The sequence below is a fragment of the Dendroctonus ponderosae genome, unplaced genomic scaffold (genome assembly GCF_020466585.1).
Source record: "Dendroctonus ponderosae isolate FM_Combo_2020 unplaced genomic scaffold, Dpon_F_20191213v2 Dpon_F_20191213_10, whole genome shotgun sequence".
Lineage (NCBI taxonomy): Eukaryota > Metazoa > Arthropoda > Insecta > Coleoptera > Curculionidae > Dendroctonus > Dendroctonus ponderosae.
The window spans coordinates 1,771,484-1,787,142 of NW_026017111.1; the positions used below are offsets into that span (position 1 = coordinate 1,771,484).

Below are 15,659 nucleotides of genomic sequence, written 5' to 3' on the forward strand. Positions count from 1 at the left end.
ATATCAGATGCACGCAAAAGCTGAGCGGTTGACGAAGCCTAAAAACATGTCCGAAGAGCTGAACGGGGTGGCTGTTGTGATCATTATAGGGCTGGGAGTGCTGACTGTGATTTTGCTGTTCCTTTTCGCCAAAAGGCAGATAATGAGGTTCACGTTGAGGTCGAGGAGAGGCCCGCACGTTCCCATAGGCCACGACGGGCCGAAGGTAAACTTTTTGGGCCCCTTGAAGAGTTTGAAGTAGCTTGGATTTTAGGGCATTAAACGGGAAATTGAGCGAAGACTGGATGCAATCCCTCGGATTATATGTGAGCCGAGGCTAATCAGTAACACTGATCCCAGATACATTTTGTTCCCTGGCCAGCAAATACCCAGCCACTACTACCGGCTGAAGGCTGTGGATGATGTGAAGATTTTAGGTACCTACCAGCCCTACTAGTGGAGATTCGGGGTTAATTTTGGGGTTTGCAGAAAGTGAGATTACCAAGCAGGATTCCTGCTTGGTGAGGCACCCAAGCGAAAACCTCAGAGCGTATTTACTGACCACTTTGGCGGCCCCTTTGAACGGAACTGGCTTGAGGCTGATTCATCAGTTCTGCGACTTTTATGAGCACGCCAGGCACGATCCCAGCAATTTTGGCGATGAGGAATACCAGCAGTATAATCGTTTGTTGCTGAAGCTGGTCGATGCGTAAGTTAGCTCAGAGTTGGTGTTCGTGGCCTTAATCAGATGTTCTTAGGGCGAAAATGCTCAAGAGCTACAACAGTAGAAAGTCGTCCCCCAACAGGACTCCGGTGAGGAAGCAGCTGGTGGATAAATCTAAGAATATCAGCTCGCATTATTCAACTGATGAGGAGATTTTGAGCGTGACTGATTCCCGACCCACCACTTTATCAGTGCCACTTTCAGCCGACAATGAAACCTCCGTTTGAGTTCTACAGCCGCCAGTTAGAAACTAGCTCAAGTTAGTAGTATTTATTATCATTACACATATAAGAGAATGGGTTATACTGATTGAAGGTTGGAAATGTATGAGAATAGTTTTTCCAGCAATTTTCGCACTTGACTACATAAAGCCCAGTTAAAAATGAGCTTACATTGTAAAAACCTAAAAGGTGTCTTGGGGAAATGCGCTATTTGAATTGGCTCCAAACAGATTTGGGTGCCGAGTGAAAAACCACTTTCCAAAAATGTTCTATTAAAATGTTCGGTGTATTAAACCGCATCCACTGTACAAAGTCTGCAGTCCAAATACTTCGTCCACCTGGAACCCCTGGAAAATTCCTCTTGGTGCCTCAAGCCGGCCAAAGTCCATCCGAATATATTCCTGTACTCTTCCGAAATACTCTCCGAGCTGCTCATGTAGTGCATCCACTCTAAAATCTGATAGGAAGGTTTATTGGCTGTGGCGGTGCGGATTATCGTTAAGAAAGGACCAACTTGCAAGTCAATTTCAGTCTAAAGCAGATGGCAATTTGAATTTTTCACTTTTTGGGTCTGTATAGATAGGGCGAACATTCTAGTTGGCAATCTTACCTGTGTCGTGTAAAGGCCCCAGGCCAATTGATCGAGCAAAAAAGACAACGCGGCTGGAAACGCGTACTTTATGCTGTTGATGTGGCCGCTGGGCAAAATCACATGCAACCCGGACAAGAAAACCACAGCGATGGCCAGAATATCGCACAGCTGCTCCGTTTCCTTGATATCACAGCCATCGGCCACTTTGACCTGGATTTCTCCAAAACGATCGTTCAGCCATGCGGGGGAATCTTCGTGAGTAGCACGCTGTTTTAGCACCGACTTTAACTCGTCCACATAGACGAGCAGACTGAAACTATCCCCTATCAAACGGGTCGTCTCGAATGGTAAAAACTCACTCGATCTTGTTGTGGTAGGCCAAGGCAAACATGTGGTTCAACCAAGCAAGAGGAGCAGAGGATGCGGTTTTTTTCGAAATGCTGCAGGTTATTTTGAGGATTTTTTCGAATTCCTTTTGGCCCACTTTCTGGGGGGTTGCCGTGACGATTTTTGTGAGAGCCTGCGGCGAAAACGCCTCCACACAGCCCAAGAGCGAGAGAAAGCTCTAAAAAACGATCTATAAACCATACAAGTACGTAGTACGATAAGTTCTACTCACCTGTGAGTGTGCATCGGCAACAAATATCAGTTCAGTGATCACCTCCTCAATGGTGTGTTTATTCACTTCCTGGACATCTTTCGCTTGTAAAACCTCCGAGACGTGAGTGAGCACGAGCTCAAGCTGGGCGCTTTCCAGTAAAGAATGCAGCGAATTTTGGAAGAATGGCTTTAAAACGACTGGCTGGATGCTGTTGGCGATATGGATCAAATTCCTGTAGACCTGGATGGCCGATTCAAACTGAAACCCGCTGGCTACAGGAGATGCGAAAGTGTTCAGCTGGTACAAACCTGCGGAGCTTCTGTTATGCCAATGATGTACGTTTCCACAAGCCGACGGGCTGATCCAGACAACACTGCCTGATGAGCAGCCAGACTTAAGCAGTGGCTTTTCAGAGCTGGATCGTGAACGAGTTCCAGCAAAAAGCTCCAGTCGAGCGGCGGCAACGGTTTGGAGTATTTAGTCGAAAGGACTTTCAGGCAGTTCATAAAAAGTTGGTCCTTTGCAGGGTCTTTCCAGTTCTTTACCTGCAAGGTTGGGTGCAAACAGTTAAATCTGTATGTGATTATACACCAGTTGAGTGAAGACTACCCATTTTACCAAGCTGGAAATATCAGTCAAGTGTCCTCTAAAGATCGAGAAAATGTGCACCCTTAATAAATCACGAGTTGCAAATCCAAAGAGGAAGCTTACCTTGAGGAAATGGTGCTTGATGAATTCGGTCAAAGCTCGCACAATGCTGTGGGCAGGTAATGCCAAATAGTTCACCGGTTCTCGTTGAGCTTTCAGCTGATAGACGAACTTCAGGTAATTGTCCACTTCAGCAGCAACGAGCTTAGTTAGAAAGTCTCTGGCTGCCTCCTTGCACGGGTGCTCGGACAGAAAGCTAACCCAGATTTTTCCTGAAAAACCCACCAGCCAATAGAAACAAACTATTAGTTAGTAGATAAGTTCTATATTGTTGAGGCGGATTCATTTTTTTACAAACTTCTTTTTGGGTATTTCGCATCAAAAATTTTTGTCTTTAAAAAAGACAGAATTGGCTTAACGCCGCCAACCAAAGAAACTTCCCGCTGTATGTTTTTGCCAGAAAACCCCCAAAAACAAAGCTTACTTTATTGTTAGTACGAAGTAAAAATGGTATCCACAAAGTGGATAATTCACATCGGCTGAAGGCTAAACGCGAAATCCGTGTGGATTGAGGGTAAAGTTGCGGTTCTCCGCAACGATGGCACAAAGCGATCCTCTGCAGAATAATGCGCGTCCCTCTTCAGGGTTAATTAATTTTTGAGGCGAAATACCCAAAAAGAAGTTTGTAAAAAAAACTATTAGTTGGTTAAGTACCTGTCACTATTACCGCCTCTTTGTCATTATGGTCCGCCAGATAGGCGCTTGGAATGTGCCTAGAAATAGTTTCCAAGCTGAACGCTGATAGGGCCTGAAAAGCCGCATTCTGGACCTCCACATGCTCGCTTTCGGCCACGTAGCTCCACAAATGTGCCACTACTTCATCCAAAAGCTTGTCGAAAGAGTGGGCGTATTCCAGATTTGGAATCTCGCCAATCAGTGCACACAGGCTAGAATCGACCACTGGATAGGACAAGGTAATCCAGAGTGAATAATTTACCTTTTTATCACTGCCACTCTGGTGTCCAGTCTGAACTTGGGCGACAAAGTTTTCCAAGTGGTCACTATATCGATTATTTCAGCTTTGCACAAGCCTTGAATGCCCTCAAGGGCCAACGCAGTGGGCACTGCCCCTTCCAGACCGGTGCATTCGTTCAGGATCTGTGACAGACTTGCCACTAAGTCTTTCCCGTACAACTCGGGCCTGCAAAGGTCGATTTTAACCGATTTTAATTTAGGCTGATTGCACCTACCTGACTTACCGTCTCTCAGTCAGCTGCCTGAAGATGAACGCCCTGGATATTTGACGCTCCATTTCCAGTCCTTTCGGCGCAGCGGAGCGCTGCATAGCGGCTTCTTCCAGTGCCCAGTACGCCGAATTGTCCACTTCCCATGTATCATACAGCAAACGCAACGCAAAGTCTTTCAAGTCGGGAGCTTGCTGGGAAATCGCCCGGATCGTAGCTGGAAGTTAGTTTGAAAAAGTACTGGTTCAGGACGGCAAAGGCTCTGATCTTAGTGGAATGAAAATCCCCAAAGGACAGGACTTTTATTCGTCTACCTTCTAGGATCGAGCATCGCCTTAAAATCCCAAGACAATTTTATATGGCAATACAAAGTAGTAACAGTTTGAGCGCCCAGAAGGTGCTTAGAATTGCCGGCTGAAAAATTAAGATTTGGAATGGAAGAAGTTTGCAAAGAACTGGAAAGCTGTAGGGAAGATTTAGTTACAAAATTGAAGACACACAAGACAAAAGCTTCTTAGTTGTTCGATTGAAACCAAACTCTTACTCACATTGTGGCAAAAACTTCTGGTGTGGGAGCGACGAATTTTTGAATTCCAGGTTGAGGCACGAAAACTCAACCTCAAGCTTGGAAAATTCCTCATAAGCCTAACAAGAGAAATCCATGAAACCACTATTCAAGCAATTTGGCGGCTTCAAGGTGTCCACCTGTTTGGGGTACTTTGTTCTGTCCATTTCTGTGTACCTGATAGAATTCAAGTCTACTTCGGAGCACTGTTTGGCCGTAAGTGCTTCTCATCATCATCCATGCGGAAATCGGTCAAGAAAATCTTAGAAAATGGACTCGATTGCATCGACATCAGCTGGTGGATATTCCATTGATAATGTGAGGAAAACCTTTTTTACGTAGAAATTTTGAGCTGAGAAAACTGAGCGCAAAAAACGACAAGCAAAGTTATGCTGTCCAGAATAAACCCTCAAAATACAGGAACGGCCTGCTTCGGAAAGAAGAATCAAAGAAAAGCAACTAATGGGCTTTTAGGCCGTCGTTTGATAGAATTTCTTGAGATAGGATTGTAGGAGAACATAACTCACCTATAACTTTCGGTGTGTTGTCTTTGAGCCTTGCCATAGCCGGGAGAGCTTTGAGGATTGCGAAGTGCAGGCGCGGATCATCAGCACTGGCCAATTTGCACAGCAACAGGCTGAGCACGGTAGGAAGAAGCTCCTGATGGCCGGAAGAACAGGCGACTATCATAGAAAGAACGTTCAGCTGATGCTCAGTGCGGAGCTGCTGGTTCAACAGCAACCCGCAAAGAAACGTGAAGTTGGTTTTATGGAAGTGCAAGGGGGCGTCTTGAAAGCCGGCAACTAATGCGGGAATGTTGCTGATATTGGCGAGATGCACGTTCAAAAACATGTCCGGGTTGGTCATCCACATGTAGTGATGGGGGATCGGCGAAGCGGAAGCTGATGGCTCTTTTGGCCTGCCAATTTGGAGCTTCAGAATGGTTTGAGCGACATTCATGGCTTTTTCAGTGAGCAGATTTGGCGTGGCCAACCAGTGCAGTAGGACAGACCTTAAGGCCAGGTAGCATTGTGGCTTGCATTGGCTGTGATTGGCTAAAACCAGACCTGAAACAACAAGGGCCTTCTTCAAGTCAAAAACCGAACAGACGACAATAAAAGATATTTATTTACTTACAAACTGCTTTTTGACGCGAAGAAATTCTGTCTTTTTTTAAAGACAAAAATGTTTGAGGCGAAATACCCAAAAAGATGTTTGTAAACAAATGAATCCGCCTCAACAATATAGAACTTATCTAAAAGATATTTAGTTTAAAACCAACATAGCTGGAAAGTGGCGAATTTTCGCATTCGATGGCAAACAAAACAGTTTAAACCATGTAATTTCTTCCGAAGTTAAAAGAGCTGGAAAGTGGTAAATGTTAACATGAAGAGCGCAGGGAAAATGTGCAGTTATTTGATGAACAATCTCCTAATTATTTATTCAATGCAATTGGTGAATTTACTCACATAACTGTAGCAATTCCTCCAAGTAACCGGGCGAGCAAACCAGTACAGCCTTACTGAGAATGAGTAGGGCGGCATTTGAGTGGCCAATGGCAACTCTTTTCAGCAGATCCAGAAGAGTTTTGATGACCAATCTACAGTCCGCATTGCGAGCAACCATCTTCTCCACCACTAGTATCTGGGCGAAAATCAAATAATCCACATATTTGCCCGGGTTGAGAAGTTGCCTTTGCAGGGCCTCGTCCAACAAACTTCCAGCCAGCTCGGTATGCTTGTTTTCCATCTGAAAGAATAGCCGCGATTCAACACGAGCCTGGCATTGAAACACAGCCATACCTGCAGCCAACAGGCGAGCTTCAAAACCCAGATAGTTTGATTGTCTTCGTCGTATCCGATGAAGAAAGTCCACAATTTGTGTCTGAGCAGTCCCAGCTCGATTTTCGATAAGGGGCTGCACAGGCAGTACAAGTAGAGGGGCTCGTGCAGTTGATGTGCACTAGAACAACCCGTGCAGCTGCAGCTGGCTGATAGAGGAACAGTGGAAGATTTACCGTGGATTCGAGTGGCAACTGTGGGCGATTTCATTGAAGATGCTCATTTGCACATCAGCGCGTTGATCTTCTTGTAGGATCTTAATCAGGGGGTGCTGAGACAGCTGGAACTGTCTAGGCGCTGAGCTGGCCGCAGTTTGCAACTGTAAAATGCTGCCAATTAATTTTACCAGTGAGACAGTATTGCTGAAACAATTTAAGAAAATGAAGCCTGTTTGTGAGCACTTGTACCTTAACAAGTGCTTACTTGGTAGATGCGACACTGGTCACACAGTCAGCCAAAACATCGTCAATTTGCAGCAGGTTTCGCTGGAGCAGTTCCACTATGGTCAATCTAGCTATGTCGTTAATAAGGCCACTGCTATCGCTTAAACATTTACTTTTCAAGTAGGCAAATTCGAGTTTAGCGCTGTTTTTCGTTTGGGCGCTGAGTACAAGCTGCGAAAAAACTTGCGATATTAAGGCGGAATTGCCGCTTTGCAGTTTGCGGTCGATTTTCTCCATTTTTTCAGTCAATTCTCATTAAAACGTTTAAAAGAAAATAAAGTTCGCAAAAGTGCCAGCAAAATTTTAGGTTTTGTTTCTGTTTCTGACAGCGACATGTCGGGACTGGCGTAGGGTTTGTCAATGTGACGTCAGATCAATTCAGATTTCATTATTATTATTATTATTATTATTATTAATTAATTAATTATATTTAATACTCCGTTTATTTCATTTTGTTTTATACTTTTTAATCCATATAAATAGGGTTATTATCAAACCACTTTAGTTTTACCCAAACTTTTTTAATACATATTTTTTTAAATATTTCTGGTGTACCCTCCACAACCCCTTTGTCGGTAAAAAGTCAGGTTAGGCGCTGTGAATGTTCCGTCAACTAGATGACATTGTGGATGTAAATAATAAATATGGTGGAGTTTGTGTTTGGCTTCCAAAAAATCGCGAGAAAAACGTGAACTTAAGACAATTCCCTGCATTTGTGCATTGAATAAACACGCCATAAATGGCCAATCACTACGAAGTTCCCAGCTGGTGAGTTTGAGTGGTAATTCCGAAGGGTTTCAGGCTCTGTCCAGGCCGTAAAGTGTTTCCACTTGGAACGTTCATAGAATTATTCGACCGCTACATTTCAGGGCCGGTAAACCGCCAGTTGGTCTGCATTTAGACGTTTTGAAGGGCGACAAGTTGATTCAAAAGCTCATGATCGACCAAAAGAAATGCTACCTTTTCGGCAGAAACACCCAAATGAACGACTTTTGCATTGACCATGCATCTTGTTCCAGAGTGCATGCGGCCTTCGTTTGGCACAAGCACTTGAACAGGGCGTTCTTGGTGGACTTGGGCAGCAGTAAGTAACAGCCCTCAAGCGGGGGATCGGCTGTTTTCGTAACATTGTTGCAGCCCATGGCACTTTCATTGGCAGCTTACGTTTGGAGGGCTACAAACCCACCCAGTTGCCCATCGATTCCGGATTTCATTTTGGGGCCTCCACTAGAAACTACATCATCAGAGAAAGGCCGCAAACCGGAATCCGGCCTATCATTGACGAGATTGAAAAGGCTGGAGAGGAAACGGAAGGCGGACTGTTGGGCCTGCCTGAAACTGAAACAGAGTTGGATGTAAGCTAGACAGATACAGAAATCAAGACTTTAGGTCCAACCTGAGTATATCTTGTGGTCGTTACAGAACCTGACGGAGTTTAACACCGCTCACAATCGGCGAATATCAATGTTGGGCATCAACGATGACGCGGAGAAGCGGAACAAGAACAGGAAACGGAAACGAATCACCGTCTCCTTCAACGAGGACGAGGAGATTATCAATCCGGAGGACGTGGACCCGAACATTGGCCGGTTCAGGAACCTGATCCAGACCACCGTCATCCCGTCAACCAATAAGCGGTCGCGACTGGGCAATGCTTTGGGCGTGCCACATCAGACCAATGCTGACTTCAAAGTACCCAAAGTGCTGAACCATCCGCAGCATGATTTATATAACGATCTGCCGCCGGAAACTCAAGCAACCTCCGGCGTGAATAATATCAGCAGTATATACAGTTCCCTGAGTTCAAGGTAAATATTGATAGAACCCTTAATTGCCCCACGGCTTCACCTACTGAAAGATAGAATGAAAATGATAGAAGAAAGATAGATACTGAAAAGCATAAACTATTTTTTTCAGGTTGGGCGTGGGGTTGCCGAATCCCGCACCAGATGTGGACATGGGATTGCCTACTCCCAGTCCCTTTGTGCCTCAGCAAGTGCAAGTTCCCGACTCGTTGGAGCCGAAGAAGAAGAAGTACGCGAAAGAAGCTTGGCCAGGCAAAAAGCCGGTTCAGACGTTGCTTGTGTAAAACTAGTGAGGAATAAAGAACTCGATGCGCAGTCGTATTTTTAAGGTAAACGATTTTCGTCTATTAGCTGTAAGTGAACATCGCCTGGAATTTGGTTGAGTCTTAGCAGGCTTGAAGCTGAGTTTGACACAGTGAGGAACATAATCACGCGAATAATTTGCTGTTAAAAGTTGCCGTAGCTGAAAGCTGATAGTTTTTTGCTATTGTCGTCCTCCAAACTTGCCAGATTCCAGTAGCGAAAGGTAAGCTTGAAACCGACAAATGTTTGAGATTAAATAGTCAATAAGAAGCAAACTGCAGATAAGTTCTATATTGTTGAGGCGGATTCATTTTTTTGCAAACTGCTTGTTGGGTATTTCGCCTCAAAAATGTTTGTCTTTAAAAAAGACAGAATTTCCTCAMGTCTTTTATTACAGATTGATAAAYAGTGCWMKWGCACTRTTYWTCAATCTGTAATAAAAGACGTGAGGAAATTCTSTCTTTTTTAAAGACAAACATTTTTGAGGCGAAATACCCAACAAGCAGTTTGCAAAAATGACACAAACTGAAATTGAACTACCTAAGTATCTGTAATTTTTAATGCAGCCAAAAAAGTAGTTTAAGTGKGTGGATTTCAATGAGTGAAAAGTGCCCGAAAGCCGCATTTTTGCAGAAAAACCCCCWAGAATTCTTGTTTGGTGCCCGATGATTACAGTAAGAAGTCTTATTAATTGCAGCCACTGCTCAATCYCARGAAACATTTTTCAAAATTTTATTTGAAACCATTGCCACACCTAGTAAGTAACAGTCTGAAACAGTTTGATCTTGGCATCCAGAATATAGTGCAGCCACTTCTCTTGAAAGTCCAAATATCCGGGCCTGTGCACTTGCCTGAATGTCTCATACCTATAACTGACCTAATAGAGTTGCCTTGGCCCTTTCCCCCTTTCTGATGGCTTACATCGACCAGGCAATGAGACGGTTTGGATTGGCAAAGTTCAATGGTGAAAAATACACTGGCTGTAGCTTGCGCTATTGGGTACTTCCAGGTGGGCAGGCTGTAGATGGCCTGGTAAAGCTCAATTGGCTACGATCTGACCATTCAGCGCGCGGTTATTTACCTGGTAGCGGTGCAGCTCCGAGACCTGCATGTCGTCCATTCCCTCATAGTAAATCACGTACATCCAGTCCTCCTCAGTCTCAAAGGACGAGAGATATTCGTCGATGGTAAAAGCGCCCAGCTGGACGGTGAAATCGCCGATGGTCGGCCAGGACACTGCGGACTCCTTCTTTTCCACGTAGAATTCCATTGATTCCCTGAACCCTTCCATTATCCCGGTCAGGCGTGGTTCACTCTGCTCGGCGACATTCGATTGCCGCGTCTCCTCTTGGACTTCCACTTGCTCTAAGAAGGCCAACTAGGGGTGTTGTATGCACGTGTTTCTGAGCAGCGACTACCTTCTGAGTCTGCCACCAGCGTGTTCACCAGTTCTTTGGCAAACGCGACAGGATCGAGGAACTGGGTGCAATCCTCAAAGTCATTAAAGGCCAAATTCTCCTTGGACTGTCCGGCTGCTTCATCTCCTAGATCCTCCTCATCGCAATCCTCATAGCGGTAGTCGTTTAAAGGCGCGCTCGTCTCTGAGGTGGCACTTTTTTCTGAAAATGCCGCATTAATGCGCGGATGGGAAACTAGACCTCACTGCAAATCAGTAATTGATCGTACCTCTGGATGCCGCTGTCTGCTCGGCATACTGTTTTAAGCTGGTGTCTGAAGCAGGAAGCGACCCGCTGATTTGCTCGGATATGGAACCACTGGGAACTCGGACCTGGAGGTGAAATTTGCATTTTTAACGGTTTTTTTGAGTTTTCCAGCCGAGCTGTTGCATTTTCTGAAATAAACGTTGCTTGAACCCATGGGTCCTGTTCGAGGAGAAATGTTTTTGTGGACTAAGCGCACATAAAAGGGCTGATTGTGCACAGTAGAACCATTTTGCCGCGCTAATCAATTTCATTCTATTGATTGCTCCCCAAATTCCCCCCACAATGGGTTGTCGAGATGGTCTTTTAAACGTTCGAAATATGATTTGGATTAAGCGACTTACCATGATGCATGCATCCTCCAGGCAGTGGACTTGAATGCGCCCCTTTTGTCCGGGTTTTTTGGGCAAAAGGTGCACAGTTCCCGGTTCCCAATTGAGCGCAGAACTATCCATAATTCAGCGTGGAAAAAAAAAACGCAAAAACCTTGACGCATGTCAAGGGGCGCTGCAACCAGAACAGGTTCTTGAAAAAAGATATATTGATAAACAACCTCAATAAAACGTAATAAATAATAACAAAAAAGCGAACCGAACAATGCAATAAACGCTTTAAAAATATTGCTGGTTTTTCCTGGCTGAATATTGCTCGAAATGGGGTTTTCTGCTTAAAAATAAGCGCGACAATCTTAGAACGGGTTTGTCTTACAATCTACCTTAACATTTTGCGATAGAGCTTCTACATTATTATTATCGCTGTGGTTTTTTTACAAAACAAATCCCGAAAAACTGAGACATATAATCTACGAAAATAGTAGCTTCTTTGCCTGTTACGTATACTTATCGAAGAAAGCAGTACCGAATTGTTTCCTAATTATTACTAGAGAGTGATTATTCGTCAAACCGTTATTGTCGGGGACATTTTTACAGGCCCTTATTGAAGTAAATCCGCTCGGGCACCTTTTCTCCGCATGTTTTCTTGATGTTTTCATAGGCTTCGGGCTCGATCCAAGCCAATGTGGTCGTTTTCATCGAACTGAAAAAGTCATTAAAATTCAACCATCCTGTTTTGCAATTAGATGGTGCAACCTACCATTTTTGGGGAAACAGGCCGCAAGCGGTAGGGACCATGAACGACAAGCTGAAAAGTTATGAACATTGCAACGAAAAAGCATGGAGAAACTGGCCGAAAATGCAACTTACAAGCACCCAACGGCCATCACTTGAATCGGGCCGTGTAGGAAGGTGATTTTCTTCATGAAAGCCAACTGCTCAGCCCGTTCCATGATAACGGGCAGGATTAGCATACCAGGAGCACACATAGTGATTCTGGACATTATGACCTGCAATGGAAAGCAGTTGGGCGGTGCTTTTGCTCCAAAAATCCCTGTTTACCTGGCTGAAAGCTTTCGCAGCAGCCACTTTAGACTGTCCGACTATCTGGCCCTTTTCATCCGAACAATCAATACCATGGATGAACTCGTTCTGTCTCATCAGCGGTATATTGACGCAATTCGCTGCCGCTACAGCTGCGAATGGAACGTACCTCTAAGAAAAAATCACTGGTCATCTCACATACAGAGTTCTGAACCTGAACCTTACTTGAACAAATGGACTGGCGCGCTTCTGCCAGTAGTATTTACAGCCCAAGGCAGTGATCATAGCCGAGGAGGTAGCTGACACGTAAGCTACCACTAGTTGCGTCGTTGAAGTGGGCGATTTTGCGTTTCTGTTCGTGTAGTTCACCAGGGCGTTGAACGACTGATTCACCCACTGCCAGAAGACAACAGCAAACGGAGTTCTGGAAATACGAGTGTTTTTATGTGTGGAGTAGCGTCTCCAAAAACTATTCTTTTAGTTGTAAAAAAAAGCACAGTTTCAGTGCAATTTGAAGCGATTAATCGAACACTCACCGGTACCATTGGAGCATGGCCCCTGTAATAGCCATTCCTCCGGGTACTTGGAAGGACATTCGCCCAAAAACGTTCTGTTTTTCACCGCTGTCCGGATGGAAAGCGCTTTCATACAGTTTCTTCGCGTAGATCACCTGATCGACTGTGGTGCCTGGGGGCTCAGAGCCGCGTCGGTAAAGATCCACCAGTTCCTTGGCCTTGTCCAGGGCTTCGTCCCCTATTAATCGCGTAAAACAACGAAGTTGGAGATTGATTATGTTGACGAATAAGTGGCCTTACCAACAACGCATGTTCGGGGATCAGTAACCCATAAGAAATGTTTGAATCGGCCAACGAAAGTGGTCTGGTCCCATAAGGGCGCATCCACGTTCAGTCTTTCAGGCATTGCAGCGTGTTTGTTGAGTATCTGCGGATGAAACGTTAAGTTTACTTACAGATACAGAAATTGCATGTCAGTAAAATGACTGTGAAACTCGATTAAAGCAATTAAACAGAAACCAATGAATGAAGAGCCAGAGAAAGTTTTATTGATATTGAGCTTAAAACATTGGTTTGGCGTTTTTTGCTGACTAAACAGCTTTTGAGCTCAATGTGAGTACTCATGAGATTTATCAATAGTTACCTGGTGTCAGGACGGGCACAGATGGAAAGAAAATATTTTTCGATGCAGATTTCGTGGAAATTGAATAAAAATTGAGCAAATCTGGTTCGGTGTTTGCCAGAAAACTGGATTGTATAATGAATCTCCGATCGTTCAGTGCAACGAATGCACAAAATCAAAGTCTAAAGTCCCTGTGTACGAAAAAAATCGAGATATTCACTCACCAGGCAATTTAACTTGTTTGTGTTTATACTTTTCGGCTGATTTAATTGGAATTCGGCGAAAAAAACAACTTTTTTGGGGAAAAGATTAATTGGGCATCTCTGCCCCCCTGATACTGACAGCTTGGCGCAGCGATGCCGCGCTTCTCCAACAGAAATCTTTTACAACTAAAAACGGTTTTCTTATTTCGACTCCTGTAAAATTGAGAGCAGTTGTTTCTGCTCTGATCTCCCAGCTTTTTCCCCAGTTCATCATGAACTGCTCAGTGAAATCTTAAGCTAGTTTTGGAGCAATCAAGCGGCGTCCAATTGAAATGCATGAGGAATTGGAACCCAAACTGGCACCTATGGATGCACTCCCAGCCGTGTGAGGTCATGCGCGAGTGAAATTCAATTTAAATCAGTCCCGCTGAAAATGCATTATGAAACATTTCCACTTAAAAATAGATTTTATTGCAATTTTCACCTGCGTCGACTTGCACCTGGCTTTACTTACGTTAAGGTATGACGACGGAATTTCGGCCGTTGTTTGTTATCCCATAGAAAAACATCGATTTTCATTGGCGAATTTATCGTTTGTAATCCGGCTCATTAAGGGGGCAAACGATGAACGTCGTGTTCTAAATGAGGTTTTAATAAACGTGATTTATTTTAGAAGTACAATTTAATTCAAAAAAATATTAACTTGCGTGTCTTTAGGGTTTACTGGGTGGGTGTAGAGAATAGCGGTTTTGTGCAATTTTTAAATGCGTGTAAAAAATGTTTCTAAAATATCCCTATTTGCCTTGAATATGCACCTCCATAATGACTTTGACGTCAAACGTCTCCATCACCGATCAGTGTTGCCAACAAAAGAAGAAAAAATCACCAGTCCCGTCAAAATTCAAAATTAAGACCTCCAGTATTTTAAATACTAAGTTTTCGCCTAAAGATTTTGCCCTTGGCGACTCCAAAACTGGCAGCTTTCCCACCTGAGACGCGGTTTTCTCGATATAAAATGGCTAAGAAAACTACTGTCGTTATATAACCTAAAAGTGAACACTATTTGGGGGGGAGGGGCAGCTGCCACTAACCAGGCCCCACAATGGATGAAGTCCTTTTTAGGGGGACACAGAAGCTGGAATCCTTACAGGTAAGGTTTAAATTCGGAAGGCCACGAAATGTTTTCTGGATTACACTTATGTATGCTCTTCAACACTCGTCTCCTTGATGACAAACAGTCTCAAACTAACATAATCATTAAGAACTTTATAATCTGGATTCAGTTGGAAGCTGGTCTAGTTGCCTCAAAAAGCAAAGACCTTTTCCTCACTTACTCGCAAGCCACGCAAGTGCTGCTGTCTCAAGTGTGGCAGAGCCACAAACTGGACCATCTGAAGAGTAACATCAGCCAGCTACTGGACTATGTGTTGGAAATATCCAGGGATTTTACGGAGCGGGCTGTTGATGTGGCCGACCCAAAGCGACTATGGATGTTCCTGACTGGAGTACTGGATGGACAGTGTAAGCATGAGCAAAAAACACGCGTTTTCACGCAAATGTTTGAACAGTTTATAGGGTTGTTCCGGCCGGATCAGCCCTTTAAATGAACTCAGTGAGTGTCTCGTTGTTCTACTCATTGTCTAAATTCTAGTCTAATAACACAGTTCTTGTTTGTTGTTTTCTCTATTTCTGGATAGGCGTTGCTTGTCGCTCAGCATCTTCCGGCAATATGAGAAATTGGCACAACGCGACAAGCTAAAAATACCCGCCTCCAGCTAGAGTTTCTACTGTATCGGTATAACTCAATGGAATGTAAAGCGCGATTCAATAACGAACCAATCCAGAGCTAACACTAAAAAACACTTAAACACATTTCAGTGCAACTGGTTCATCCCGATAGAGCTTAGATGAGCAGCTTCCCTATATCTGAATGCGATTTAACTGGTGATGATGTTTTTAGGGTCGAAACGCGAGATAAGCATAGCATGCGCGGGCTTCGTGGTAGGAGGACTAGTAGGGGTGGCAGTGGGTTTTGCCTTGCGAAGAAGGGAAAATACGGTGCGCTATATGGAGGCGGTCCAAATCAGCCACTATTTAGGTCCAGAGGTAATAAACATTTCTGTTTTTACGCTATGCCTCAATGCAGTTTGGTCAAATAGCGGGATCTAAATAGTTGTAGATAAGTTCTATATTGTTGAGGCGGATTCATTTTTTTTACAAAACTTCTTTTTGGGTATTTTGCCTCAAAAATTTTTG

At 44.1% G+C, this 15,659-nt stretch overlaps 6 protein-coding genes across 13 annotated transcripts in view; 3 read left to right on the forward strand and 3 right to left on the reverse strand.

Moving 5' to 3' along the window:
- Nucleotides 1–7: 7 nt before the first annotated feature.
- On the forward strand, nucleotides 8–7,796 carry LOC109542673 (protein C1orf43 homolog). 2 transcript variants are annotated; one of them, XM_019911988.2, is made up of 5 exons: nucleotides 8–205; nucleotides 254–416; nucleotides 469–688; nucleotides 738–962; nucleotides 7,728–7,796. In XM_019911988.2, the coding sequence occupies exons 1-4, from the start codon at nucleotides 8–10 to the stop codon at nucleotides 928–930; spliced, it is 774 nt and encodes a 257-aa protein (XP_019767547.1). In that variant the 3' UTR covers nucleotides 931–962; nucleotides 7,728–7,796. The 2 variants fall into 2 exon arrangements, with proteins under 2 accessions (XP_019767547.1, XP_019767546.1); XM_019911987.2 differs by lacking the exon at nucleotides 7,728–7,796 and having other exon boundaries at nucleotides 738–1,236.
- On the reverse strand, nucleotides 1,180–7,239 carry LOC109542626 (focadhesin). Of its 3 annotated transcripts, none has more exons than XM_019911920.2 (14): nucleotides 6,839–7,239; nucleotides 6,592–6,777; nucleotides 6,377–6,536; nucleotides 6,044–6,323; nucleotides 5,102–5,641; nucleotides 4,025–4,226; nucleotides 3,763–3,966; nucleotides 3,480–3,712; nucleotides 2,829–3,037; nucleotides 2,426–2,662; nucleotides 2,136–2,375; nucleotides 1,876–2,081; nucleotides 1,535–1,826; nucleotides 1,180–1,381 (listed from the first exon to the last, which is right to left on the reverse strand). In XM_019911920.2, exons 1-14 carry the CDS (start codon nucleotides 7,093–7,095, stop codon nucleotides 1,214–1,216), a joined length of 3,414 nt encoding a protein of 1,137 aa, XP_019767479.2. In that variant the 5' UTR covers nucleotides 7,096–7,239; the 3' UTR covers nucleotides 1,180–1,213. The 3 variants fall into 3 exon arrangements, with proteins under 3 accessions (XP_019767479.2, XP_019767478.2, XP_019767480.2); XM_019911919.2 differs by having other exon boundaries at nucleotides 2,829–3,067; XM_019911921.2 differs by having other exon boundaries at nucleotides 2,829–3,067; nucleotides 6,377–6,734; nucleotides 6,839–6,926.
- Nucleotides 7,408–8,978, forward strand: LOC109542662 (nuclear inhibitor of protein phosphatase 1). Its single transcript, XM_019911974.2, has 5 exons — nucleotides 7,408–7,626; nucleotides 7,728–7,942; nucleotides 7,996–8,213; nucleotides 8,281–8,666; nucleotides 8,776–8,978. The coding sequence occupies exons 1-5, from the start codon at nucleotides 7,598–7,600 to the stop codon at nucleotides 8,945–8,947; spliced, it is 1,020 nt and encodes a 339-aa protein (XP_019767533.1). The 5' UTR covers nucleotides 7,408–7,597; the 3' UTR covers nucleotides 8,948–8,978.
- A 706-nt stretch (nucleotides 8,979–9,684) lies between these two features.
- Nucleotides 9,685–11,142, reverse strand: LOC109542665 (A-kinase anchor protein 14). Of its 4 annotated transcripts, none has more exons than XM_019911978.2 (6): nucleotides 11,032–11,142; nucleotides 10,653–10,755; nucleotides 10,385–10,585; nucleotides 10,048–10,331; nucleotides 9,888–9,995; nucleotides 9,685–9,832 (listed from the first exon to the last, which is right to left on the reverse strand). In XM_019911978.2, exons 1-6 carry the CDS (start codon nucleotides 11,140–11,142, stop codon nucleotides 9,827–9,829), a joined length of 813 nt encoding a protein of 270 aa, XP_019767537.1. In that variant the 3' UTR covers nucleotides 9,685–9,826. The 4 variants fall into 4 exon arrangements, with proteins under 4 accessions (XP_019767537.1, XP_019767538.1, XP_019767536.1 ...); XM_019911979.2 differs by having other exon boundaries at nucleotides 9,685–9,838; XM_019911977.2 differs by having other exon boundaries at nucleotides 9,685–9,843.
- A 68-nt stretch (nucleotides 11,143–11,210) lies between these two features.
- On the reverse strand, nucleotides 11,211–13,554 carry LOC109542667 (sideroflexin-2). 2 transcript variants are annotated; one of them, XM_019911982.2, is made up of 8 exons: nucleotides 13,425–13,554; nucleotides 12,879–13,005; nucleotides 12,600–12,816; nucleotides 12,289–12,487; nucleotides 12,082–12,234; nucleotides 11,890–12,029; nucleotides 11,780–11,827; nucleotides 11,211–11,722 (listed from the first exon to the last, which is right to left on the reverse strand). In XM_019911982.2, exons 2-8 carry the CDS (start codon nucleotides 12,982–12,984, stop codon nucleotides 11,611–11,613), a joined length of 975 nt encoding a protein of 324 aa, XP_019767541.1. In that variant the 5' UTR covers nucleotides 12,985–13,005; nucleotides 13,425–13,554; the 3' UTR covers nucleotides 11,211–11,610. The 2 variants fall into 2 exon arrangements, with proteins under 2 accessions (XP_019767541.1, XP_019767540.1); XM_019911981.2 differs by having other exon boundaries at nucleotides 13,222–13,554.
- A 484-nt stretch (nucleotides 13,555–14,038) lies between these two features.
- The window catches only part of LOC109542653 (reticulon-4-interacting protein 1, mitochondrial), a gene marked incomplete in the record, with an annotated part of 4,323 nt that continues 2,702 nt past the window's right edge, over nucleotides 14,039–15,659 (forward strand). Inside the window, 3 exon segments of the mRNA XM_019911963.2 lie at nucleotides 14,039–14,553; nucleotides 14,687–14,924; nucleotides 15,364–15,509. Of these exon segments, the coding sequence (XP_019767522.2) occupies nucleotides 14,506–14,553; nucleotides 14,687–14,924; nucleotides 15,364–15,509 (432 nt within the window).

Excerpts from the sequence above, each read along its gene's own strand:
- LOC109542673 (XM_019911988.2), top strand. The coding sequence starts at position 8 with ATGCACGCAAAAGCTGAGCGGTTGACGAAGCCTAAAAACATGTCCGAA. Across the intron at positions 206-253 it reads TAGGCCACGACGGGCCGAAG|GGCATTAAACGGGAAATTGA; the intron begins GTAAACTTTTTG and ends CTTGGATTTTAG. Across the intron at positions 417-468 it reads GGATGATGTGAAGATTTTAG|AAAGTGAGATTACCAAGCAG; the intron begins GTACCTACCAGC and ends TGGGGTTTGCAG.
- LOC109542626 (XM_019911919.2), bottom strand. The coding sequence starts at position 7,095 with ATGGAGAAAATCGACCGCAAACTGCAAAGCGGCAATTCCGCCTTAATA. Across the intron at positions 6,778-6,838 it reads ACCAGTGTCGCATCTACCAA|CAATACTGTCTCACTGGTAA; the intron begins GTAAGCACTTGT and ends AAATTGTTTCAG. Across the intron at positions 6,537-6,591 it reads AGTTGCCACTCGAATCCACG|TGCACATCAACTGCACGAGC; the intron begins GTAAATCTTCCA and ends GGGTTGTTCTAG.
- LOC109542662 (XM_019911974.2), top strand. The coding sequence starts at position 7,598 with ATGGCCAATCACTACGAAGTTCCCAGCTG. Across the intron at positions 7,627-7,727 it reads CACTACGAAGTTCCCAGCTG|GGCCGGTAAACCGCCAGTTG; the intron begins GTGAGTTTGAGT and ends GCTACATTTCAG. Across the intron at positions 7,943-7,995 it reads CTTGGTGGACTTGGGCAGCA|CCCATGGCACTTTCATTGGC; the intron begins GTAAGTAACAGC and ends ACATTGTTGCAG.
- LOC109542665 (XM_019911976.2), bottom strand. The coding sequence starts at position 11,142 with ATGGATAGTTCTGCGCTCAATTGGGAACCGGGAACTGTGCACCTTTTG. Across the intron at positions 10,756-11,031 it reads TGGAGGATGCATGCATCATG|GTCCGAGTTCCCAGTGGTTC; the intron begins GTAAGTCGCTTA and ends TTTCACCTCCAG. Across the intron at positions 10,332-10,384 it reads GCTGGTGGCAGACTCAGAAG|AGCAAGTGGAAGTCCAAGAG; the intron begins GTAGTCGCTGCT and ends TGGCCTTCTTAG.
- LOC109542667 (XM_019911982.2), bottom strand. The coding sequence starts at position 12,984 with ATGCCTGAAAGACTGAACGTGGATGCGCCCTTATGGGACCAGACCACT. Across the intron at positions 12,817-12,878 it reads TCCCCGAACATGCGTTGTTG|GGGACGAAGCCCTGGACAAG; the intron begins GTAAGGCCACTT and ends CGCGATTAATAG. Across the intron at positions 12,030-12,081 it reads CTGCGAAAGCTTTCAGCCAG|GTCATAATGTCCAGAATCAC; the intron begins GTAAACAGGGAT and ends TTTCCATTGCAG.